The following is a 27,779-nucleotide window of genomic DNA, read 5'->3' as shown; positions in this document are numbered from 1 at the left end:
ACTTTCTAAATGCATTGACACCATAATTCCTACATGAATTTGGTTTTACATTAAAGCTCTTTTCTTACAATTTTATGCTGAGATGTTGAAGGGAAATTTTTCAAGAAAACTAATTTAAAGATCATAGTGTAATGAAACACTGCTACTGCTGTTTACATAGTTATTTATTATTATACACCTCATTCTTCTAGGACTCCTAAAGATAAGTGCAAAATAAACTTCTCTGAGAACTTATTGAATATATGCACAAATAATTCTATAATACAGAATTCACTCCCCCTCTCAAAAAAAAAACCTCTAAAGAACAGCAGTTATTTAAGTTAATTTTGAGTTTTTCATGGGCTCTATTCATGGAATTTTTCTAATGGTTTTATTTTTATGACATCATTCTTCCATGTTTAATCAAGTCATAATTCTATACATATATGTTTGTACAAACACACAAAATATAATACATACAGCAGTAGGTAGATAAGTAGGTAGGTAGGTACGCAAGTAGGTAGATAGACAGGTGTTAGATAATTATGAAATTTTGCTACAGAAGTGTTTTCCTGCGATATTTGTCTTTTTTGAGATTTAATAGATGAACTTTGCAAGCTGCAATTTTCTTTTCCAACAGATTGCCTCTAGGGGCTCCTCACTTGGAGATTAAGACAGATTATAACACTAAGAACAAATCTATTCAAATGTTTTGGTAATTTGCTGGATGATCAGAATTTTTATGAAAATATGTTTTGGCTATCCTTTTAAAATCTAGCCAGAATCTCACAATTTCTCACAACCTTCATTATTATGCTAGTCATGGTCCACATCTCCATTAACAGTTTTTGGATTATTCCTATAGTTTTGTAACTAGTCTATTTCTATCCTTACTTTCTAGTATTATTCTTAGAACACCACAGTATCCTAACTAAAAGTCAAGGGTAGAGACAATTTAGATCTAAAGTCACCCTCGCCCCTTACTATGATCTAATTCAAGTCCTCGGACTGGCCTCCTGAGCTTTCCGAGAAGAGCCCTTTCTCTGCATCTTGGACTTCATTTCTGGCCGTGAACCCTTTCATTAGTGCACTCAGCCCACTCAACTTTTTGCAGCTGCTGCCCGATCTTTCTGGGATAAGTATCTCTCAGACATCACATGGTTCGTTTCTTGCTTCATTCAAGTCTCTGTTGAATTTCACCCTGTCAGAGAAATGCTTTTTGACCACCTCATTATAAGAGCCACCGCCTGCTGTATTACTTGTATCCTTGGGCCCTGCTTTACATTTTTCAATCTTGACTTTATCACTGCTGACAGTGATTTTACATTTATCGTCTGTCTTTCCCAACCAAGTGGAAGCTGCTTGAGTTCAGGGAATGGATCTGTTTTGTTTACTGCTCTACACCCAGAATCCAGGGTGGGCTCTCAGATCTGGTGACTTCCCATCAGTACCTGCTGATCAAAGGAGTGACCACTAGTTATGGATACTGAACTTGATTTAAATAACAAATTTTATGCCAACAAAATGGAATTATCCACTGCAGGAAGAAAAATCTATTTTTTATACTTGGAGCTACACATTTCAGACTGTTCTTCTATATTCTGTAAATCAAGTTTAATTATGTTATGTCATAATGTCATAAATTTCAGTTTTAATCTACTTAGAAAAGTCTCAAAAATTAAATAAAAAATGCAACAAAATAAAATTCTTCAAAAATGTGACTCTTTTTATGAAACTTTCATAAACTAAACAGGAAAAAGGTCTGTTCTTATTGCTTTAGTGAAGATGTATAATAAGTAAATATTTACAAAAAATTGATTTATATAACTAAATATTTACTTTCAAGATTAAGTCATTTTGATATGCTATAAAGACTATAGTTAGCACATTTTTTCAATTGTGTTAAAAAGTAGCTAAGAATGCTACACATTCTTCCAGATTGACACTTAGATACCAATCATTTATTGGTACAGATAATATATGTGTATAAGTAAAAATATATAAAATTCTATGTATAAATATAAAATATTGGCACAATAACTTAATTATACATGCACATACAGATTTTAAATATATAATATACACAATATTAACTCTTCTGTACCTCAATTTCACTTTGTAAGTTTATTTAATTTCATACATAATTTCTGTATTGACTTGATATAAAATATTTTCTATTATTTTCCTTATTACTAAAAGCATTCATATTTGCTCCATTTAAATTTATGTTTGTAAGTCATTAAAATGTAGTTCTTTTTTAAGAAAAAATAAGTGATAAGACTTTTCATTGACTTGTTACTAAATAGAAAAATGGGCCAAACAGGAAAAGCAATAAAGGAGTAAAGTTGATAAGAAAGTGGTGTGGATGAATCTTAGGAATTCCCCGGGCTTATAGCAATGGGTTAACAAGGTATAAAGAAGCACAAAGCCATAGAATGCCCATACCCAAGTTGGGTAAGTAAGGCAACGAAGAATAGAGAGATGCTAAGGCACCCCAGAATAGAGAGGGGCTGCTGAGCCCCCAGAGTAGAGAGGGAGAGGCAAAGGACCTAGTATAAAGTAAGGAGGGGCAAAGGCCCCCAACGCATAGGTATATGAAATAAATAAGACTAAGCATTCAAGGCAAAGCACCCCCTAATTTAGTACTATAGCAGAAAGCTGCTTTCACAGGAAGGTAGGACCAAGTTAGGTAAACAGGTAAATTGGACTATAGACCCCTGTGCCCCCGGTGAAGCAGCCCAAAGCAGGGATGACTAACAAAGGAAAAGGTACCTTGCGAACCCTGATCTTATTTCCCCTATTCTCTCATCCCTAAGCTAGCTAAGAGCAACAGAGGTGGTGCCTTGTGTCTGCTGCTGTAGACAACCTTCCGCCCCCCTCCCCCGCAGCCTGGCTCCAGGATTTTATTTGGTATTAACCCAAGTCCCTAACCCTGAATATCTTCAAGGCCCCCTTTCCCCACGTCCACAGGTTACTGTTCAGAGTCATTGTCTCTGTGTACGTCCATCGCCATGTTGTAAGCCTTCTGATCCTAATAAAAACCGGGCAAGGGCAGGAATCCTTATTCAGGATTCTTGTCTTTTCCTGGACCTTAGCCATCTCTCCTATTTTCATCCGTGTCTGCTCTCTCGCTGGCCTAGAAAGAACTTTACACTTAGAGTCAATGACAGAGTGTGACACGTATTTTTTAAATGTACTTTGAAAATTCAACATAAATGTATAATTTTGCTGAATGAGATCATGTGGTTCTATTAATTCATAGAAAAGGTACAATTTATGTGCAATAGTGGAAATAAAAAGTGATAAACAATCTATATGAAAATTGTGTTTATTTTCAATATTATTTTTATTGCCATATATGTTATTTCTTTGTTAACAGTCAGAGTTCCTAAGCAAATATGGACACAGCAACCTAATTAATGGAAATGACTACAAAAATATTTCTTTTAGGTTAAAATAATTGCAGGTATTAAATGTGTATGATATACTGCAGTTTGGGGTAAATAGAACATACTTTTAGAAGAGGAGAAAACACTGTTTTTCCTACACACCATTCTTGAAAACTCTATAGTTTACTTCACTGACATGGAAACAATCTACACACTCCAAATATAATTGTGATTTTTTTATTATCTTTCACATTTCCATAACCTTTCTTCATGCCACTCCCCAACAAAAGACAGATTATAACCTTTCTAATATTTACAATTGTGCTCTTGCCTTTTGTAATTCTCTTCTTTACTAATCTCTTTTATTAATATTATTTTGAAAGAGAGAGACCAAGAGAGAGGGAGAGCATGCTCTCAAGCAGGGGAAGGGCAGAGAGAGAGGAAAAAGGATCCCAAGCAGGTTCTGTGCTGTCAGCATGGAGACTGACATGGAGTGCTTTATCATGAACCATGAGATCATGTCCTGAATGGAAACCAAGAATCAGTTGCCTAACCAACTGATTGTTCAATGGCTTCCCATTACAGTCTGCCTGTCCTTCCCTCTTCCGCCAATTCTCACTCTCCCTTCTCCTTTTCCTCTCTCCTCTCCTCTTTCCCTCTGATTCTCCCTCTTCCTCCTCTCTATCTCTCATTAATCCTTTTCAGTTACCTCCTTAAAACTACCTCAAGCCCAGCATTATCCTTGCTCATTTCTTCCGTTACTCAGTAGTACTGGTTACTGACATAAGGATTCTTTCACTGTGATATAAACGTTTAGCAACAATGTGTGAATAAGATATGTATACAGATGTTTTTATTTTCAGAGAAGTAGTGAGATGGTAAGACCCAACCTAGTGGGATTAGAGTTTACTTCTGATTTTATTTTATTTTATTTTAAATGTTTTTGTTTGTTTGTTTGTTAATTTTGAGAGAACGAGAGAGAAAGAGAGAAAGCTAGTGAGCAAGTGAGAGCCAGAGAAGGGGGAGAGAAAGAATCCCAAGCAGGTTCCCTGCTATCAGTGCAGAGCCCAATGTGAGGCTCCAATGAACTCACAAACCATGAGATCATGACCCGAGCCGAAATCAAGAGTCAGACACTTAGCCAACTGAGCCACCCAGGAGCCCCTAGTCATTTTGTTCTTTAATTATTGTTGGGTAATCGCATGTCCAAACCCTTGTTTAAGTACCTTTTTCAATTTGATGACTCCTTCTTGAGTGTCCTCATCTGTGACGATGTCAAACAGATTTCCCCCATCTCCTGGGACAATATTGTATTCAATCTCTGCATTTTGTCCAAAATCGGGATCCACAGCTCTTATTCTTCCAATGGCTGAGCCGATAGGAGAAGACTCGGGAACTTTCAGGTGGAAGATACCTGAGAAGACACGTACAATTCAGGTTGTCAGTGGAGGTAGTAAAGTGTATAGTTAGACGGCGAGGCTTGAGAAATATACTGTCTAGAAAGTATATCACATTTAGAACATAAGAGTGCGAAATTGAAAGGGAGTTTGCTGTCAAGTTAAGAATTATGATTAGGGGTGATCGCTTCACTTTACATTTCCATAGGTCCTGCTCTAGAATTTTAATTGGGAATTATAAATAGTAAAACATGTTAAATCTAAACTAGAGTGAGAGAGTATTTTACATTTTACTAACAGCTTCAAAGTGTAGCTAATATTCCATGGAAGGGCAGGAAAAGCCATGTCATTAATTGGCACCAATAGGACAGGATCCAGGACACAAGACAGAGATAAAATAAGATAGATGACAGATTGATAATTAGATATTTATAGAAAGTTAAGGTTATATTTTCAAATACATATAAATATTATGTTTCTCTTATATATTCCATATGTAGAGAGACAGTGTTTACTCAGTAAGTGTAAATCATTAAGATAACAAGAACCTATAAAATAGTTAACAAAAATTTTAATTCATGAAGGATTTAAGTATATTATACTACTGACTAATATTCAGCTTATGTTTAGTATTTAGTAAATTTTTCGTGAGTATCTTCAAGCTACTGTCAAAGACATATAAAATCAGGATATCAAGTTCTGTCTGCTCCACTATTTTATTTTTTAGCATTAAAAGTTTTATTTTATGCTAACATTTTTTTAATGCTAAAAAAAAAAAGGAAATGCTTATTTTTCACCACCAGGTGGAGCAGGTATATTACTATGAATTTAATACTGAGTCAGAAAAACCTAGAAAATTTTCTATCTATATAAAATGTACCAGAACCAGGAAAATTTGTAATATCCCCTAAAAATGAAAATATATACATTGCTTAAAGGAGTTTTAGAGGTTTTGTATGGCATAACATGAAAAAGATATAGGCTATTTTCCTGAGCTATCATCAACATAAATATTAAAGGATTAAAAGGCAGTCCATTTAAATTAAAATAAGAAAAGGAGGAGCATGGGAGGAAATAAAAATGCGAAAGCAAAACTAAACTCAAAATTACAAAGTTTAAATTTTGATACCTGCTTTCCGGTTTTAATTCCTATTAATGGGCTTAGGATTGTACTTTCTCCTGGCTAAGGCAACCAGGGCGGTTCATTCTAGTTACATTTATAGAAATTAAGTTAGGAAGGCCTTTAATAGGTTTTCTGAGTGGTGAAGTTCATTCATCAATTTGCAATATTTCAGTTATCAGCTTCAGAAATATGAGGAAAAAATACTCAGTCACACTTTGTGGATATTTTGCCAAATACTTTCCACTTTATTCATTATTATTATTATTATTATTATTATTATTATCATTATTATTATTTGTCTCGTAGTTCTTTCACAGTTTCAAAATGGAGTGATTTCATTAGCCCTGGAAGTGTTAAATCTTGTCATCTACCTCTCACTTCCCCCCCTACAAATAGATATCCACCACTTACACATATAGTGTAAAATTAGCCTTATTTACACTCAATGGACATTATCTCATTGAAACATACATCTAATATTAAAAGATCAAAATATTTACCTAAATTTAGTCGATTCCATGTAAAACAGAAAGTAGATTTTTACAGTGGTCTGAAAATAGTTGTTCAATTAATTTGATAATTAATTACCAGTATTCCTGCCTTCAAAGGGGAATGTGTCAAATCTTTCTGAAAGAACACATTTAAAAATTAAACAACTAAATAAGCAAATCAGAACATAGGTGAGAAATAATAGTAATCTCAGTGGTAATAATGGAGTGTTACATAGACATTATGAAAGGATTTGGGGTAAAGAAGTCATAATGCGTAATCAAGCTAGGAACTTTTCATAGGTTAGGATTGTTTCATGGATTTTATTCTCTAAACACTTTACACAGTGGATGACATAGAGAAATGTTCCAAGTTTACAGGATTTAAAGTAAGTTTGAACTTGAGGCAACTGGAGCAAAGAGGAAGGATAAAATCACAGGTTACAATGTATACATATAGTCTAAGAAAAAAAGTAAAGACAAGTATCCAAGTGAAATTGAGTTCAAATAGCCATGGCTGCATAAGCAGGACCTAATGTGACTTTTGCAATCTACTCTCTAGAGAGGGTTAAGTGTTTCACAATAGCCTAAACCTTGATTGTACTGAAACACTTCTGAGCTACTAGATAATATTAGGATGCCTGAATTCTTGTTTAACATGGCAAGAAAGCCTGCCACAGTGATTTAAAGTTGTCCTAAACTTCTCATATATGTGCTCTTTTTTATTTTTCTTTTTTCCTTCCTTTCTTAATGCCTATTAAGTGGAAGTATTTGTCAGAAATCTGTCCACAACCTTTCCTTTTGGGGGATTGTGACAAAGAACCTGAAGAAACACCAAAAGCCTGGAGTCTATACTAGAATAATCCTGGTTCATTGTCATGATATATTGATATATGTTAAGAAAGGTCTTGACATTTTCCCCTGATTAAAATAGAGTAATGGAGCTCTATGCTTAATAATGTACTGTACATCTTCCTCTCACATGATATTTAATTAGGAACCAAGACAAAAATAAGTTATCAAAGACACAGCTGACAGAGATTTGAGTGACGTAGGCAGTTGTGCAGTGTAGTGAATTTCAAACCTCCAACGTGGCCAGCAGTGCAAGGTGGTGATGGTGGTGGGGACTGAGGTAGGGGGCCGCTGGATGGGAAAATACGGACATCTAACTGAAAGCATTTATAATGTTTCTGCTTATTCTATCTAATCCATTCAATAGGAACAAGTTCAGATACATATTCGCTTTATGAGGTAGATTTCATTTGAACAATTAAAAGCAAATTTAAAAGAATTAAAAATAAAGAGAAATAATCTAGTCTGGCATCATCATTAAGAGATTGTGGTTAGTGAAGGGGAAAAACTTTAGCTAGAATTGAAACCCTCCAGTATGAGAAGAAATTTTAGATCTGAACAGTAATCTGAAGAACATCAGATAACAAAGACTTTAAATGAGAGTTCCCCTATTCAAGACAATATGCTGAGATATGAGTTATGTGTTTTATAAAAGGACATTTTATGAAACTAATAACAATAAATGTGAAGATGGCTATTTCACATAGTATTATGTCAATAATAAGTTAAGTAACAGTTTCTTAAAAAGTGGTCAGCATTAATATGCCTACAAATTTTATGTTATCTACTGGCATTGGAAAACTTGTAACAAATTGAAATAAGAGCATTCTAAAAAAAGCCTGACTCAATATCACTCACTAATGTGCCCCAGCAAAAATAAGATATTACAGAAGTGAAACAGTGATTTACCATGTACATCTTTTTTTGTGTTGAAATTTTAGTGCACACAAAATACATATACACAGAGCACTGAATTTTCTGTTCTTTAAGATAGCACAATTTAGTAAGGTGGAAGACATATTCATTAGGACATACATTTCTAAATAAAATACTGTAGGGGTGCCTGGGTGGCTCAGTAGGTTAAGCGTCCATCTTCGGCTCAGGTCATGATCTCATGGTTCTTGGGTTCATGCCCCGCATCGGGCTCTGTGCTGACAGCTAGCTCAGAGTCTGGAGCCTGTCTTCTCATTCTGTGTGTCTCTCCCTCTCTCTGACCTCCCCTGCTCACACTGTTTCTCTCTCTCATTCTCTCGAAAATAAATAAAACATTTAAAAAATTTATATAAAAAAATAAAATACTGTAATTAGTAATAAAGTCTACAGAATATGGAACAAGTCAGAGAAGCTATGCATTAGGCATGTCATATTTTTTTTTAGGCTCTGTCAGTTTTTTTCCAGTGACTTGACATTTTATCATTTCTAGAAACTCGACAGCAAATAAAGCTGGGGTCATTCAGATTAATTCAAAACTGAAGTAATCTTCAGCTTGCCAAAGTTGGATCGCTTTTGATGTACTATGTAATTACACTGCCACCAACTTCTATGTGTCCTACTTCTGATGCATATGAAACATCTTAATGGCACTACCTGTACCAGAGAGATTAAGAAATAAAACAGGTGACAGGAAACTGTTCAGAGTCAATAAGAATGTATGCTTACATGCTCACCAAATATACATGCTAAGCATAAAAGAAAAGAACACATGTTCCCATGGAAAATGAGAAAATTGTGTGTCGTGAACTAAGATGGAATTATAGTGATCAAATTCTTTTTTTTAAGTTTATTGCTTTTAATGTTTTATTTATTTTTGAGAGAGAGAGGTGGGGGGGCAGCAGGGGAGGGTCAGAGAAAGAGGAAGACACAGAATCTAAAACAGGCTCCAGGCTCTGAGCTAGCTGTCAGCACAGAGCTTGTTACAGGACTTGAACCCTCGAACTGTGAGATCATGATCTGAGCCAAAGCTGGATGATCAACCCACTGAGCCACCCAGGCCTCCCTATAGTGATCTAATTCTAAAAGTCCTTACAGATAATTCTCCCTATTAATTCCAAAGGTAAAAGTATCTATCACTTAGTTATACGCAAAATGGGTATCCTTTCAGGAACTATGTGGTTTTAAAAAATGTTCTTTGGGACACCAGAGTGGCTCAGTCAATTAAGAGTCGAACTCCGGCTCAGGCTCATGGTTTGTCGGTTTGAGCCCCACAATGGGCTCTGTGCTGACAGCTCAGAGCCTGGAGCCAGCTTCGGATTCTGCATCTCCCTCTCTTTCTGCTCCTCCCCCACTTTTGCTCTGTCTCTCACTCAAAAATAAATAAACATAAAAAAAAATAAAAAATATGAAATTAAATTTAAAAATGTACTTTGATTATTAGGACTTACACTGGGTTCGTGTGTATGTCAGGGAGCATTCACTGATACCTAAGGAAAAAGGATATACAATGTATTTTCCTTCTTTGTATTCTTTGGAACATTTCCATGTGTTGATAAAAATACCAAAAGAGATATATTTACTTAACAAAACATAAATTATTATGTTATAAGCTACTCATAAATGAAAGTTATAGGACCTGAAAAAATATATTAAATGAATGAATGAACTATATAATAATGTGACAACATTCATTAATAAGAATAGCAAGTAAAAAGAAAATAGAATAATCCATTATAAATTCTCTTTTGAAATATATTTTATTTTATGTTTACTATAATAACTAAAGTTACTCAAAAATAATATGTATGAAAGTCAATGTTCAGATGCACAGAAAAGTTACTATACTGAGGAATATGAAAACGTATTATTTGAGACCTCATAAATAGTTGATTGCTTGAAATACTATATGTTTGCTTAAACTTTTGAAAATAATGTATATTACCATAAAACTCTTGCTTCAGTGATTCAATTCAAACATTTAGTTGTTCAAATAGTGATCCCACATGTTTGTGTGTTTGTGATTTACCATGTAATCACATAAAATAATGTTTATCAATATTTTATTGTTTTAATTTCTTAAGCAAATATAATAATGGCACACAAAATAATTTCACCTTATTTAAAAAAAGAAAAAGAAAAAGAAAATGGAAGCAAACAACATATCTATATGAGGATAAAGGAGCTTTATATAAACTATGTACTGTTAAAGCTTCTTATTAGCTCCATGACCTGGGCAATATATTTAAACTTTCTTTTCCTGATCTGTAAAATTGGAATAATGATGATGGTGACGGTGATGGTGATGGTGGTGGTGAAGTCACTCATACAGTGAATCTCCTAAGCAATAGCTACTATTGCCAGTTGCTTTTCACATAGTAATTCTGTAGATAATCTCCCAGTCTGTATTACACTATTGTCCTGTAGGAGAGGCATTAGTCAACAGGATACTGCCTATAGAGATATGGAGATGGTGGTGTTAAAAGAGTTCTGAAAAGCCATTCTAATTTTAGCTGAAACATTCTGCCCATATCTTCAAAACTGAAGGATTCAAGAATAAAAATACACTGGTGGTTGAAGAACGTTTTATGCCCTCTACTTCCTTCAAAGCCTGAAGCTGTGAGTATTTTCATTAAGAACAAATTAAAGTAATGGAAATATAGTCCACATGGAGAGACCGTCTTGATACCAAAGTTGGGCTCAAACTAGGTTTTAGTCAAGCACACTTACTACACCTACAGTGAGCGGACTCTCTCAGCAGTGACAGAGACATTCAGTCCTGCTCATTCTTAGCATGGGTCTGGGAGGCACACAGTTTTGGAAGTACCCAGTATCCGGAATCAAGAACTTTGCTGTATTGGCCAAACTGCTTCATCTTTTTACACAGATAAAATTGCCCAGTCTAGACTTTAATTAACCACATGCATGAATACGAACTGCCATGTACCCGACATACAATATATTAGTGGATTTATAAGTTTTATAAAATGTTATACGTTCTATTTAATTGTAGCAATATTTCTTTTCTCAGAAATTTGAGGCATTCATTCTTCCATACTTTCTAGTTTTGAGCAACCATACACAGCACAAAAATTATGGGGTAAGTATTGAATTGTCCTTTCTAAATTTCCTTTGGGCAGTAGATTAGTTAAGTCTTCCAATAACTCAGATTATTGATAAATGAATCAATTGCAATTTTTAGTAGCTTCCTCCATGGAATGATAAAGAAAAACAAACAAACAAACAAACAAATACAGACCAAACTGTGTTTATCTTAATGGCATTAATGCCCTGGTTGGTGAGGTAGTATTAAACAATTACACAAATGAAGAAAAATTGCTGAGTAACATTAGTGCTTTAAGGGAAAGTTAAATAATTCTGTTCACTTTTTCTGACATTTAAGCAAAGACCTGAGCTAAATCAAATAACTGATGTTGGATTTGTGAGGTAAGCTATTAGAAAATATTCCAAATAGTAGAAACTATATGACAGAGCAAGTAATTATCATAATCTTCTGTCCTCCTCTCTTGTGTGTTCAACTACTATGACCTATTTATATAACATATATTGATATAGAGACAGTAAATATCAACTTTAATATCAAATATAAATAACTTTAATGCTAGGTAATATCAGCATATTGATCTCTCTACATCCAGTAATTCATTGTCATTTTTCTGTTGATTTTTGTTTCTCATCCAACTAAAACATGTTTTGTTGCTTCATTATCATATTAACCTCTGGCCTATATATCTTGCCCATGTTGTTGCTACAATCTGGTCAAACTCAACCCTTGATAATGATAATTACCCTCTTTCTAAAGAAGGAGGTGCAACTGACTGAAAAAAAAACAAAGGGAAGCAGCTAGCTAGATCATTATGAATTTTAATCACTAACCTCAAATGCACTTCCCAGATTGGTTGTAAAGCATACAGATTTGCGAAGGTAACTTATTACTGTTTTCTATGACCTCTACTTTACACTGATTTATTTTCCACAAATCTCTGCTTTAATTTTTTTTTGCTACAGATCTTCCTCAACTTATAATGGGATTTTGTCCCAATCAGCATGTCATAAATTGAAAACATTGTAAGTTGAATGTTTAACATTTAACATTTAACACACCTCACCTACTGAACATTGTCTCTTAACCTGTCCTAACTTAACATGCTCAGAATACTTACAGTAGACTACAGTTGGACCACATCATCTAACAGAAAGCCTATTTTGTAACAAAGGGCTGGCCATTTCCCGAAATTTATGGATACTGTATTATCAGTTGTTTCCCCTCATGATCACATGACTGACTGGGAGCTGTGGCTCGCTGCCTCTGCTCACCATCACAAGTATCATCCCATGTACAGCTAGCCTGGGTAAAGATCACATTTCAAAATTCAAAGTACGATTTCTACTAAATGTGTATCATCTTTACACCATTGTAAAGTAAGTTGAACCATCATAAATTGAAGACCATGAAAAAATGAACTCGTATCACATAGGATGCAGCTCAGTTTCCTGAAACTTCCAACAATTCCACATCAGAATAACTGTTAGTTTGAAAAAGCTTAACATGCAGGATGCAATAAAAACATATTTCAGGACATCTGAGTGGATCATTCGGTTCAGGACAAGATCGCACAGTTCCTGAGTTCAAGCACCATGTCAGGCTCTGTGCTGATAGCTCAGAGCCTGGAGCCCACTTAGAATTGTGTCTCCCTCTCTCTTCCCCATCTCACTCACGCTCTGTCTCTCCCTCTCTGTCTCTCCCTCTCCCTCAAAAATAAATTTAAAAATATTAAAAACAAATATGTTTCTTTTCTGTGTCTTCCATGGCTCCTTTAGACTTTTCTTCAGTGAGGGTAAGCTTTGTCTTTTCTTGGATAAAGATTATAGTGAATCGATGTTTCTGCTCAACTTAAAAATTTTTTTTTTGTTTGCTTTTATTTATTCATGAGAGAGAGAGAGAGAGGGGAGAGAGAGAGGCAGAGCACGCAGGGCAGGGGCAGAGAGAGAGAATGACGGAATACGAAGCAGGCTCCAGGCTCCACACTGTCAGCAGAGCCCGATGCAGGGCTCAAGTTCAAGTTCACGGCTGGTGAGATCATGACCTGAGCTGAAGTCAGAGGCTTTACTGACTGGGCCACCCACGTGCCCCTCCGCTCAACTTTAAATAATAGTCCTATGTTCACTTTATTTCCCAAACTTCAGATTTGGAAATTAGAAATTTCCAGCATACCATATTAATTATTACATCAATCGTCATACAGAATTAAGAGTTCTCTTATCTCCCTCTCTGCCTCCAAGGCCACCTGGGCCAGCAACAGATGGGACTTCGGGTATATGAATGGTGTGGTAGGATTCCCTGTGTCTCATCATCCAATTTGCAGAATTGTTTTTACCTCATCTCAAGAGGCAGCGAAGCTAGGTTTGTTGCGCTGTTTTCCCTTGAACGGATAGTGTTTTGCTTCTCTGGGACTCAAAGCTAATGTCTCTAATGGCTCTTTGCGGAGGCTCTTGGGGGCATCTTCCACTATATACCCAGCCTTGCCTCTGCTTTGATGTAACATTCCCCTTAGCCTCTGGATCGCCAAACAATCCCTTCCACACACTGATTCTCCCTTCAAGGGAAATCTCTGTGGCAGAGCTTAAAATGACTGGCTTAATCATTCTGCTTCCACATCTAACCCCTCCTTTGTGGTCCTGTAATTACTTTCCCAGACAAAGCCTTGTTATGGTGTTCGCTTTTTCTGAAGACACTTTCACATTCTTAAGCATGAGGCAAACCTCAGATCCTGAATTTTTCCCATTTTCTGGAAAGATATGGGGGAATATACTGGATTTTAGCATTGGTCCTTCATGAAGGAAGGCTCCCCTCAGAAGACCTGAGAGGCAAGGGAAGGGTAGCTCCAGTCTTATTTTTATTAGATGGAAACTCAGCATGGTTTTCTGCAAGGAAATCCTTGGTGCAAAATTCTTCCTCCACTCCACACTCTTTAAAAAGTATTTTAAAAAGATAAAAATAGCTTTGCTGTGATTGAGGACTTCAAAAATCTTAAATGCAGCCTGACATTTCTATTGCAAATTTGGAATTTTGTTTCTGAGACCATACTTGGTCTGTGGTATCCATTGTACCTTAGCTCCCAGTGGAAACTTCAATATTAACCTCTTATATCAGTAAAACTTCTCATCAGTCTCAACTGATTATGTTTTCCTGTTTCTTATTAAACTCCAATAATGTATAAATACTATACTAATTATTAAGAGTCTATCATCTCTGTACTCAAGACTTTCTTCTCAATCGAGATATTCTCAAGAAGACACAAACTGCTTTTTTATTATATTATTAAAAATTTCCCTTGTTCCAAATTCTGATTCCAGCTACCCTGTTAATTTCCTTTTCCTTTCCTGACAAAACTTCTCAATAATAATCATTATTACCTCTTCCTATCTAACAATCACTGCATAAACAGCTTTAACCTAGTTTCTGAACCCACCACTCTATTAAAACAGTTTCCCCTGAGATGTCCATAGCAAAAATATCCACTGATAACTTCTCAGTAGTATTCAACGGTCTTGGTTATTCTGTATTTCCCGAAGCACATTTCTCCCTAACATCTGTGACACTCTACCCTAGTTCTGGTTTTCTCCCCGCTGCATAGCTTGCTCTTCTTATTTTGTTTGTGTTTTCAGGAGGGTCTAGAGAAATGATTCTCAGATCTGATTGCCTAAGGGCATTATATGAAAAGTGTAAAAAACAAACAAACCCTAAAGCCAAAGAGTCACCTGAGAGATTCCTATTTAATTGTTCTGAGTTTAAACCTGAACCATAGATTGATTAAATTCTCTCCTGTTCTACTTTGCAATCAAAGTCAACAACCTTTGTCTCAGGCTATCTTTATCTAGGATGTCTTTATCTAATTTCATCTATCTTTATGCAAAACATTCTTTACATTTTAATGCCTTGTTATACACATATTTTGTGCTCCCTTCATCCTTGGCAAAACATTGTCTAATTGCAAAAGTTCACATGGATCTATCCAAGGTATCTCAGCTTGACATATTCAAAACTGAGTTCATAGACCTGCCATGACCCTAGAAGAAGTGGTCTTCTAACAGTCACTGTCTCAGGAAATAATACTTCTACTTCTTTCATTCCACAAACTGGAACCCCCCTCTTTACAGCAGATCCATTACTATCTATTGATGTTTTAACTCCTAAAATCATTTGAACGTAGCCACATACTCCCATTTTCCACAACTATCATCAGTACCACCGTCATAGATTGAATGACTCACACTCCTTGTCTGTATCCCTCAAGTTATCTGCTAACCGGCTTTCCTATGGCTGTTTGGCCTGTCCATGCCCTCTTGCACTCTATTTTCTGTGCTGCATGGTATGGATGGATAGGATCATTTCTAACACTTTTAGCTAGAAATTCCATTTCTTCTATCATTGAGAAGACTGCTGCAAGGACTTCCCTGAACTTTTAGAAAAATCTGTGAGTGTCAATATAAAAAAAAGAACATTTTAAATAAAGATACTCTTTAAGTAGAATAGACCACATCATCTTCATCATCATCATCATCATCATCATCATCATCATCATTACCATCATCCCTATCATAGGAATTATTCCCAAGTGATTTCTATCCCCAGGTACTTTCCTAAGCACTTCCCCATTATTAACTAATCTTATCCTCACTTTGAGAGTATGAGATAGACACTATTATGATGATCCCAAGTCAGTGATATTCTAGTAAATGTTTAATAACTGGGTCAGAGTAGGGAGGGAAAACATATATGGGTAAGCCCAAATATTTAATGTTTCTCAGTTTCTGGAGTGAAAGAACTCCCAGCATGCCTGCTTTCAAGCCAATGTGACATCACTGAACAGGGTTGGGAGATGTGCACACTTGGCTCTGAGGGTCAGTGGAGCGAGCTCCAGCAGAGCACTTTACCAGTCTACATGCACTTAGTCACTCATAGGCAATGAGATGAACCAAGAAAGTGGCATCTCTGATCTAAACTTCACCTGTTTTTACTGCCTGAATTGCATGCACACAGGGACCATATTAGGTCAATAAATAAGTTCTTCTAAAATGCAAATAATTCAAATTATTCTTAATTTCAGCAACACTGATGAATACAAATTCCAATTAAGGGTTGATTGGGGTTGGATAGGCTTGGGGAAAGTTTCCTTTCTCAATGCTTAGAGAGCAAAATCAATGAAGACAGAGAGACAAGAGCATTCATTGGATGTAAGATGGTTCTTAGAAGGGGATGTGGCTCTAAAATTAAAATTACTTCTACTTCTGTAGATAAGAAAGGAAAACACATTTATTCCATTCCTTCTGTTTTTTCATAATGCCTTCTTTTTTACATAGCTCCTAGCTTTCAAGTACAAATTTTTTCAAGTATGCATTATTATGTTGAATATTAAGTTCTGCTAATTTATAGATCCAATAAACACATATCTGTATTTCCCTGAAAAATGAGTTGCTCTTTATAACATCATTTTTTTTTCAAGAGATTGCATTGGAAATCCCAACCAAACTAATTCTAAATAAACAATGAAACATAATACACATGTATTACTTAATGATTGCCAGGATCAAAAGTGTTTCTGTTTCTCAATAATATGTATTTTTAATATATATGGTTTATATAACCACTATCCCTATTACATAATAGTGAACATTATGGGGATCTTGGCAAGAGTTCACATTTCAAGTGCATCGGTTACTTTCCATTGTTCATTCATTTTATGAAGTACATTTAATATTCCCTTAAAACCTCCATTAAAAATGTGAACCTTGCTCTTGTTTTTGTCTATGTTGTTTCTGATCCATCTAACAAAATATAGTATACAGATACTTGTCAGTGATATTGGCCACTGATTTCACAAAAAATATGCAACACTAAAATTTTTATTAAAAATATTAGTAAATTTGACACCTTATTATCTAAGCTTCTGAAAACTGGAATTTAAATTCACCTGTGAATATTATTTACTCATATATTTGATTTCTCAAAAGAAGTTTTTGGAAACATTATGAGGTTAGTCTGGAAAAGGAAATTTTGATAAATTTTCTTCCTTTATAACATGTTGGTTTTTTAGGCAAAACTAATTCTTTAAAAACATCCAATTCAATGAACTACAAATATTATTTTTGAATATTCATCATATATTCATGTATCATGTTTGTAGACAAGGGTTTAAAATTTTCTGTCTGTATTTTATTATTTGAACACTTCTTATGTCTTTCTTATTTTGGTGCTTTTTGCCTAAATTGTTTCTCTGTCCTGGGTACTCCTCTTCTTTCTGTGTATAAATTCTATTCCTGGGGCTCCTGGGTGGCTCAGTTGGTTAAGCATCTGACTTAGGCTCAGGTCATGATCTCACAGTTCTGTGAATTCAAGCCCCTTGTCAGGCTCTGTGCTGATAGTTCAGAGCCTGGAGTCAGCTTTGAATTCTGTGTCTTCTCTCTCACTGACCTTCCTATACTTGCTCTCTGTCTCTGTCTCTCTTTCAAAAATAAACATTAAAAAATTCTATTCCTCATTCTTTCAAGGGCAGCTTAAAGCCATTTTTGATGAAAAACTTTCTTGTTTTTGCACTTTCATTTTTTCCGCATAATTCTATGCTAAAAAAAATCCTTTAAATAAAACTTGATGTTTTTGCATCGTCTAAATATTTTGGTGCACATTTGCTCTTCCACTGGCTAATTCTTATTGTGGGTTTTAGAAATCAATGTGGATATAATTTCCTTCAAACTCCTCTCAGATCTACTCTCTAATGATTTGGATGTCCATCTTACACATCCATGTGTCAATGTGTGCTGCGTAAGTCTATCATTTATTTTATTTCAAGTAGTATAATTGTCCATTAACTTAATCTCTTCATTATACACAGAGATGCTTAAGGGAAGTCATTAATTTTTTTTATCCTTTTTGTACTGATGTGAAAGAAAAAGATACAGCCTTTTTTGCATTTACACTTCAATAAAACTAGCAATCAATGAAACATTCATTAAATGCTATAATGTATTGTGTCAATATTTGTTAATAAACTAGCTTTCTTATGTACAAAATATTTGGTGTCCATGGTTATTGCCTATATTCTGTTGAACTCTTAAAAAGAAATACTGAAGTTCAGTTCCATTGCCTGTATAAATGCTAAGACCAATGAGAAGGCAAACATGAAATAGAGAAGTTTAAACCATGTGAAATAAATGTTGAATTTAGAATGTTTCCCACTGAAAATAAAAAATTATCACCAGTGTTATAAATCTGTGTATTAAAAGTTTGAGGTGGTAAGAGTAAGCAACTAGAGATGTCATAAATTAGTTTTAATTTAATAATCATGCCACTGTGTTTTCTTGGGATTAAAGTACAATGAAATCAGAATATTATATTTAAATCAAAATAGTCATTATAAATGTCCATGGGTAAAGATACTATTATTTTGGTGATAGAATTATTTTATATTAATTTTCTAAATACTGCCATGGAGTTAGATATCTTGAAATTGATTTTTTTCATCTATATAAAAGTTATACAATCAGTCCTAAGACTCCCTCCCACCCCAGGTGGTAAATTCAGCTATCAGGCATGAATTATTTCTTGAGCTACTTTTCTCTTCAATCCATGTTTGATCATACATTAAGCAGAAATTCTGATAAATGAGAAGCAACAGAGAAGTGGCATAAAATGATCCTAGAACAAACATACTTTAGTTGAAGAGACAGATACAAAGAAGGAATGAGGATAAGGTTGAAAAGAAGGAGGAAGGAACATCTGGGAGAGAGGAGAGGATGGGGAAGAAAAACACTTTCACTGTTGGATACTTCAATTATATTATTTTACTTAATCCTCCCAGAAGCGCTGTCTATTATTATTGAGATGCCTATTTAATTTACTATCCAAACAGAACCACTTTTGAGAGTAAAAGCAATCACTATTTGTAATTAATTCAAGATCGCATGTGAAAATTGGAACTGTCTAGGGCAAACCACAAAATACGGTTCCACTATTTATTATCTTAATTTGATGTTGTAAAAACATGAGATAGAGTTTATTTAGCTATTCAGGCTGCAGACACTTCATGGTGAAGCTGAGCTTTCCATCAGTATCTTTCCCAAAGCCTCCGTTCTCTCCATTCTACAAATCTTACAAACAAAAAATACAGTCTTGAAGAGAGTGTCTTTTCAATTTGATTAGTGGAGAAGTAGATGGAATGCCCCATGTTCACGTTCAAGGCTCTCACTCTTACCCAGTGATTCTGATGTAGGGAGCAGAGATCTATATTTCCATAAATATTCGTATTTAAAAATTACAGCTTTAATACACACCCAAGTATGTTCTGCTGCATCACACATGTAACTATGAAGTACTTGGCTCCACTTCCTACCATCATTTTTTCTGTCAGTTTCTTCTTTTAAATGCATGTAAATAAAGACAGCCTATTCATAAGCATTAAAGAAGTTAATATGCAGTTTTGATGTGCTGTACATAGTCCATACACAGTAAGTGCTGCCATCACTAAAATCATCAGCATATGCTGTAAAGAGTAGTGCAGCTGTACCACCTGGAAAAATCTTGGACCTAGCGGGTGCAGCCCTGGCTGGAAAATGCAGAAAAGCAAACCGACTACTTGTGAATTTGAAGACTTGATAAGTAAGTAATATGCTTTGCTGCCAGACTTTGAGGTTTTATTATTATTTAAATCTGACAAATTCTGGCATCTATTTACTAGCTCTGACTGACAGAAAATTGTCACAAAAGAAACTTTTCTCCTATTTCTGCAGGAAGGCAGGAAAGTGGAAATAGGGGAACTTTCTCATTACCTGACTTGTCTGTTTTGGAAACTGAGTTTTATTATATCATAGGTAAAGCCCACATTTGAATTGTGAATTATATGATGCCAAAACATTCATGCCACTTTTCCAGGATTTTAATTTTAAAAAATGACTCTTACGTGAGCCAGAAAGTGCAAGATGGATATTGACAAATATTTTAAGTATTTATAAGGCCCATGATCCTTACATATTGTTAATAACTGGTGAAATTAAGCCTGATATCTGTACTATCATCTCAATTTTAAACTTTATTTACTGTGTTTCACAAAATAATTTAAAACTAAAAGTCAGATTTCTTAAGATCTACAGAAGTTGTAGTTCATAAGCACAGTGCTTTTGGGAGTCAGGCCATGGGGCCAAAGGGCAACCAGGCTGCCATCTTGTGCATGGGGAATAGGACCAACTAGGTCATCAAAAGTTTTAACATCACTTAAAATAATATTCATGCTTTCATTAACAAAGTGTAATGTGATATTAATGTGACAATAATAGTGATGACACATTATTTTAAAATTGTGGTCACTGTTGTTTGTTTGCTTGCATTTGCCTACAGAGAGTCTAGTGAAACTATTCCCTTCTCACTGGAGAATCTGGAGCTTGCATTCAAAGTGGATTCAGCTGTGCTGGCTTCAAAGTATCCACATCTGACATCAGTGGGCTCTTTGGAATAATTCTAAGCAACATATGTAACTCTATGTGACTGTTTAATTGTAAAGAAAACATAAAACAAACAAAAAACCCCACAAAGTGTTTCAAAATAGTATAAAGTGAAAAAAATTTAATATTCAGATTTTACCTAAATAATAGCTGTAGGAATAGAATCTTGTATGGATAAAAATAACTCTTAGGATGGGGCGCCTGGGTGGCTCAGTCGGTTAGCACCGGCTTCAGCTCAGGTCATGATCTCATGGTTCATGGGTTCCAGCCCCACGTCAGGCTCTATGCTGACAGCTAGCTCAGAGCCTGGAGCCTGCTTCGGATTCTGTGTCTCCCTCTCTCTCTGACCCTCCCCTGCTCGCACTCTCTCTCTGTCTCTCAAAAATAAATAAAAGACATTAAAAATTAAAAAAAAAACTCTCAGGAGATACAATAGTTAACTAATCACCTCTATTTAAGGAATAATGAAAATGCCTTCTACACAAAATAGTATAAAGTAAAAAAAATTTAATATTCAGATTTTACCTAAATAATAGCTGTAGGAATAGAATCTTGTATGGATAAAAATAACTCTTAGGATGGGGTGCCTGGGTGGCTCAGTTGGTTAGGTGTCTGACTTCAGCTCAGATCATGATCTCACAGTTCATGAGTTTGAGCCTTGCATCAGGCTCTGTGCTGACAGCTCAGAGCATGGAGCCTGCTTCAGATTCTGTGTCTCTCTTTCTTTCTGCCCCTCCTCTGCTCACACTCTGTCTCTCCCTCTCTTTCAAAAATAAATCAACATTAAAAACAATTAAAAAAAAAAAAAGAAAATGTCTTTTAAATTGTTGCCTCATCCCAATAAACCAGTAATTTTCAAATTAGGCATTGCAGATGACTTAGAATCTTCCGGATTAGTTGTTTGAAATTCAGATTTCTAGGTCCAGGCTGTGTCATTTGAAGCAGAACTTCCATCACAGGGATGGAGGATCTCCAGAGATTCTTAGGGCAAATAAGATCTGAGAACCATTGAGAGCACTCTGGTGAATTCAACAGCTCAGCTCATCATTTCCATGCCTTATCTTCAGGAAATAGTGCTCTCTTGCTTGTTTTTATTGAAGTAGACAAAGGATCCATTTGGGAATTAAAGTAGAAGTGTTTGTTCCACTTAAGTAAAAAGCTAGTTTTATTATAGCTTAGCTTGATTTTCAAAAATAGACATAGATTCATCAAATATGATAACTGTTTTTATCACTCATGCCTAAAATTTTTATGAGACCCCGGTAATAGAAGTTATTTGTGTAATATTCCCAAACTCTTAGATTTACAATTTCTTTTTTATTATGCTTTTTAAGCATCCCCCAGCCCTCCACCAAGGGAGGAGTTCTACACACACACACACACACGCGCACACACACACACACACACACACACACACACATATTGACAGAGATAAAGATATAAAACTCTTCTACATATATAATTAGGAATATGGGTGATATAGAATTGTCACACATTATGCATACCACAATACCAAAGACCTCTTTGTCTGTTTTTCAATCTCTATTCATATCTTTGGGAGGTACTGACATAAAATAAAGGTCATGTATTTATATAGTAGCTACATATTTTTGGTTAAATATGAATAATATATAAAACATTACTTCTGAAAATTACATTTTCTCGTTACTTTAGAGGCCTCTGGTAAATAAACAGACCCTTAAGAACCCGAGACTAGGGAAGATTTTTGTCAGAAAATGCTCTAAAAGTGTTATCTACTTGAAAAATTAAATATTAATAAAAATGCAATTGTGGGAATTAAAACATGTTCTAAAGTTGATACTAAATCAACACCAGTACTAAATTTGAGAAACGTAAACAAACATGAATTTATGTTGACCCATTAATGTATCATTACTTTCTTGTATTACTATTTAAATCCTTCACTTGTTTTCAATTAAACCTCCTCAACTTATATTTACATTGAAAGCTTTTATACTAAATAATATGTTATTAAATTGTTAATCTTGCAAACCAAATGGGCCCAACCACCCTCTCATTCCCAAATAGTGTAATGAGGCTGATGTTATGCTCACTTAAATAGGGGATTTCACATAAGACCCATTATTTAGATCATGCTTCTTCCAGTACTTTTTTCAGGGTACTTGTCACTATTTTCTCTTTTCCATTCCTGCACCTAAGATAACATATTGGAGATATTGTTAAAAGCAGAAAATTGGCCTTTGCTTCACCCTTAGAGAGATAATTTAGGAACCTGCTGTGGTGTTACCCATTATTTGCACTCGACCTGCTGGTAGGAAGTAGGCCAGTGGCCGGAGTCTCCACATAAGTTGGGTTGTGAGAGTTCTATACAATTCACATCCTGACAGTAACAGTGTGGGATGTGAAAACAATGAAGTGATCCTCATCATGTTTCCCTGATGACATAGAAACTGAGCAGCAGAAGGCCTTTTCTGCACCCAAAGCTCAGGAAATATTTTCTCTGAGATATTGTTTAATGATTCTGAGATTCTATCTATCATCTCTCTCTCTCTCTCTCTCTCTCTCTCTCTCTCTAATCTATCATCTATCTACCTATCTAATTTACATAGCTGTGTAAAAATTTATGTCCATAAAACATATTCAAAGTCATGGACTGTCATATCATATACCTGTGTCCTTTCAGATGGCATATAATTTATATAAATAAACAAATCATACAGTTCCATCTATCTCATTCATTCCCATGACAATCCCCTTGGGCAGCTGGAGGAATGTAAGGGTATATTTTCTATGGCTGGCTCTGAGTTAACTGTCAAAATTCAAGTAGCCTTAGCCCTTTATTCCTAAGGACTTACTAAAATTGTTAACAAGAAAATTTCACTCTAGATGCTTGCAATTTTCCAAGTTAAGGATGATAAATGGTAAAGAGAAATAGACTTTGTGTCTCCCACCGGGTTATAATTGGGTTTATGTTGATGGTAACAAAAATCTTTATAAATCACATATTGTAATAAGCATGTATTTAAAAATCAACAATCTTACAGATTTCAGAGTAATAAAAGAGCCACTCTTAACTTGGATGCCAGAAAAGTAATGACAGGATGAAAAAATAAAATATATTTTAATCAAACACATCAATATTTAAACTAAATCAATGTATAGTTATCAGTATTTATTTTTTTAATAACTCATAACTGACTTGGGTGGTCCAAAGTCTTTCTGTGTCATGAATGTATAATAGAAATATATATACATATTTTTTTATCAACAGATCTATAGTTGTTTTCTTATAGTTCATGTAAACAAGATCACATTAGTCATTGAGCAGTAGACATTTTGGCTGATGCATTTAATACGTTAATATTACTTACATTATTTTTTGTTTATTTGAGGAAAATAATAACTTCTCCTGGGATGAAGTCTAGGATTTACCATATCACATACATTAAATTAACTATATTAAAGTTACAACTATATGTTGTATATAGTAATTATTATGCAAATGACGTATTATTTACTTGTATCCAAATCAAAATACTTACAGCTGTCAGCAGTCAATATGAACATGTTTGGTAGGTATTTTATTAAAACAGAATTACTTTAAAATGTTGTTTTCTTTACTTTTAAGAAATTTCTGAGATCAATTATTAATATCCTATTTTCTACATTTGAACTGATTTACCTTACACAGAGTTGTCTTACTCTCTTATTGAACGTGAAAGAAGCAGCAAATACCTCTTTAATTTCCTATAAATTAAGTATTTCTTTTCATCCTAGTGTTCTATATGGAGTGCTTTATTTCATTTAAGTTGTTCTCATTTTCATTCAAAATGATTATACAGAAGAAAAAGACCACGTGGGAGAAGCATGAATATTTTGCCTAATGTGATTTAACCACATCACTTAATTGATTTGATCTCATCATGTATTATTTAGATCAACTTGTTAGATGGTTTTGTCATTTAAAATTCAAGTAAGGGAAGCCATCAGCATTTTTCTGTGGATTATTTTAACAGACGGAAATTTTTTGCAGATATCCTTGTTTACTGTGGATGGTAGTTTTATAAGCATATGGAAAAGATTTTGCAAAGAAAATATTTTGCCTTTATAGAACTACAGGTACAGCTCTTTTAACATGTTAGGTATTATTTCCATTTCCATATTTGTTTTGGATGGTTTTCTGAGTTATCTATAGGATATTTTAAGTCAAACCCGGGTAGCAAAGGCAAATTGCCTTTCAAGAAGAAGAGTGAAAAGAGAGACCGGAAGTCATTAAATAAGATGAAGTCTCTCAGTTCTCTCACCTAGCGGCTGCATGATCTTGGACAAATTTTTAACTTAAAAAAATTTTTTTAACATTTATTCATTTTTGAGAGACAGAGACAGAGTGCTCTCTACTGATGTGAATAGAGCTTAGGAATGGAATTATATAGCTTAAATAAATGCCATTAAACTATTTTTTAAAATGTTTTATTACTTATTTTTGAGAGTGAGAGACAGAACATAAGCAGGGGAGGAGTAGAGAGAGAGGGAGACACAGAATCTGAAGCAGACTCCAGGCTCTGAGCTGTCAGCCCAGAGCCTGACGTGGGGCTCAAACCCAAGAACCAAGAGATCATGACCTGAGCCGAAATCAGAGGCTTTACTGATTAAGTCACCCAGGTAGGTGCCCCACAAGTTTTTAACTTTTAAAAACTTAACTTTTGACAACTTTTCTTAATAATATGCCTTTCTACTTTAATTCTAAAATTAAAATTAATACCATATGGTCATTATAAAAGTAAGAAGGGAATATATATGGAAATCACTCTGCATAGTAGTTGATACATGGCAATTTACTAGTCAATTTCATTGTCACCATCATCATATCATATTGACAGAAAGTTCTGATGTCTCAGAGAACCAAGTATTTTTTAAGAATAAAAGAGCAAACTGCTTATGTGGGGAATAAGCTTAGGAATTCCCTGGGCTACACTGATGGGTTTACAAGCCATAAAGAATTAGAAAGCCGTAGGTTGTACACACCCAAGTTTGGGTAAACAAGATTAGGTAAAAGGGGCAAAGGCTCCCAGTATAGGACAAAGGTACAGGAGTAGGAAATCTCAGGATGAAAACATAGACGATGAGGTAAACAATATTAGGTATTCAGGGCTGAAATAACCCCTAAGTTGGTACAGCTTTCTAAAGCTGCTTTACAAGAAGGAAGGGCCAAAATTGGTAAACAAGAAAACAAAACTTTAGACTGCCCCAGGGTGAAGGTACCCAGAGTAGAGCTAAGTAGCAAAACAATGGTGCCTTGAAGACCCTGAGGTGGCATGCTCTTTCTGCTCCACTAGACCAGTTAAGGTAAACAGGGGTGGAGCCTTGTGTTTGCGGTAAACAACCTTCCACCCAGCACCAGGACCTGGTGTTGTACTGACCCAAACCCTTAACCAGGCATGTCTTTCAAAATCCCCTTTCTCTCACCCCCATGAGTTACTGTTCTCCCTTTCATTCTCTCTTTGTGCACACTCATCACGCTTGTAAGCCTTCTGATCCTAATAAAAAGGCAGCCAGGATCCTTTCTTGGGACTCTTTTCTCCTCCTGGACATTATTAGCCTCTCTCCCATTTTAATCTTGCATCCATTCTCTTGATGGACAAAAGAGAACTTCAGACCCAGTCCATGACATGCTTACACATGCATGATACAAATGCATGTGCCATTCTTTTTTTTTTTTTTTAACCTCTAACAGATTTAGAGAAGGAAATGGATGGAAATGGGTACTTAACAGTGTCACATATGCATAGGTACACACACAAAACCCAAACAAATTGTGATTAAATTTTAAGAAATTATCTTCTGTAATTTTTAAGTAATGAGAAATTGTAGCTCATGAAATTCATCTGAATAAAGTTGTTTTTGTTTTTGTTTTTTCAAAATAATTGCTTATCAGGCATGAACAAATATAGTTACTTATGGGGATTCTTTTTCATTTACATATAGAATATATGTGTGTGTATTTACTATTAATGTTGAAAGATTATCATTTCAGTTTGCAACATTATGTCACATTTGCAGTTTAATTGCTTCATATGAGAAATATTCTTACAAAAAGAGCATTGACTTCTAAATAAATAGCTTTTCTGTTTATAACTGTATTCTGTCTCTTCCTTTCAAGGATGTAATTCGAAATGACAATGCAGTAAAAAGGGCTTGACACATAGCATGTAAAATTTCAAGGGAATTAATTTCTTATTCATGCAAAATGTGAAAATCTTCTCTTTTCTCATGATTCAAAAATATCTCTCACCTGTTATACTTTCAGACTATAGTTCAGAAATGCATGTAATACAAGAAGAAAATAATTTTTCACAGTGACCTGCTCAGTATATTTCTTTTGCCTTCTTGCTTCTCTGTTTAGGAATGGTGACAATTCAACATATGTCATATGACTTTTTTTGCAAGTGTTCTAAAAAGTATGTTTTTAGAGTGGCAGATAAAAGAAAAGAATAACCTTTCATTTTAATATTAGGTTAAACTAGAAGGAATTTGAACTTCTGAGCAAAAAAAAACATCTCTAGTTAATTTTGCTGATCTCAAGAAAGCTATTTAGCCTCCCTACACCTCAGTTTTTTTTTTAATAGTGAATGTGGGAAATACAGAACTCAGATAAATTCCTGATGTGGCATATGAATATTTTAAAAGTTCCAGTGCACTTATCCCCCACATTCCTTCCTAGGGATCCTCATTTAGTTACCCTCAGACCTACATATTCAATCTTGAATAAATCCCCAAAAACCTACTGCTCTATCCTGGTTCTCTTTTCACTGAGTAAGTTCTAGAAGTGACTGTCCTCTTTCACCAGGACCTGAGCACACTGTCTTGGATTCCTAAGTATAATCTAGTCTCTTATGCATGGAGATAATTTTATTCCCTGTACCCCAGCCTATTTATCTGGATCCCTGCCCAAATTTTACAAATCACCCTTCATCCATACCTGCAGAATTTGTATCCTTTCACTGGCTGGATTTTATATCTCTCATCTGAAAAGCCTCATTATCATCCTTATGAATATCAGTATTAATGCTACTTAGGACTATCTCTGCTATTTCCTATCCCTTAGATGGAGCATATTTTATAT

General features: G+C 34.9%; 1 protein-coding gene across 1 annotated transcript in view; it reads right to left on the bottom strand.

Annotated features, from left to right (window-relative positions):
- CDH12 (cadherin 12) overlaps positions 1-27,779 on the bottom strand; it is a 254,478-nt gene that overhangs the window by 53,534 nt on the left and 173,165 nt on the right. Inside the window, exon 5 of the mRNA XM_029941059.1 lies at positions 4,595-4,782. Within this exon, the coding sequence (XP_029796919.1) occupies positions 4,595-4,782 (188 nt within the window). The remainder of the gene's footprint in view (positions 1-4,594; positions 4,783-27,779) is intronic.

The sequence above is a fragment of the Suricata suricatta genome, chromosome 6 (genome assembly GCF_006229205.1).
Source record: "Suricata suricatta isolate VVHF042 chromosome 6, meerkat_22Aug2017_6uvM2_HiC, whole genome shotgun sequence".
NCBI classification, from domain to species: domain Eukaryota; kingdom Metazoa; phylum Chordata; class Mammalia; order Carnivora; family Herpestidae; genus Suricata; species Suricata suricatta.
The sequence above is the reverse complement of the archived record's forward strand: the minus strand, read 5'-3'. Positions and strand labels throughout refer to the sequence as shown.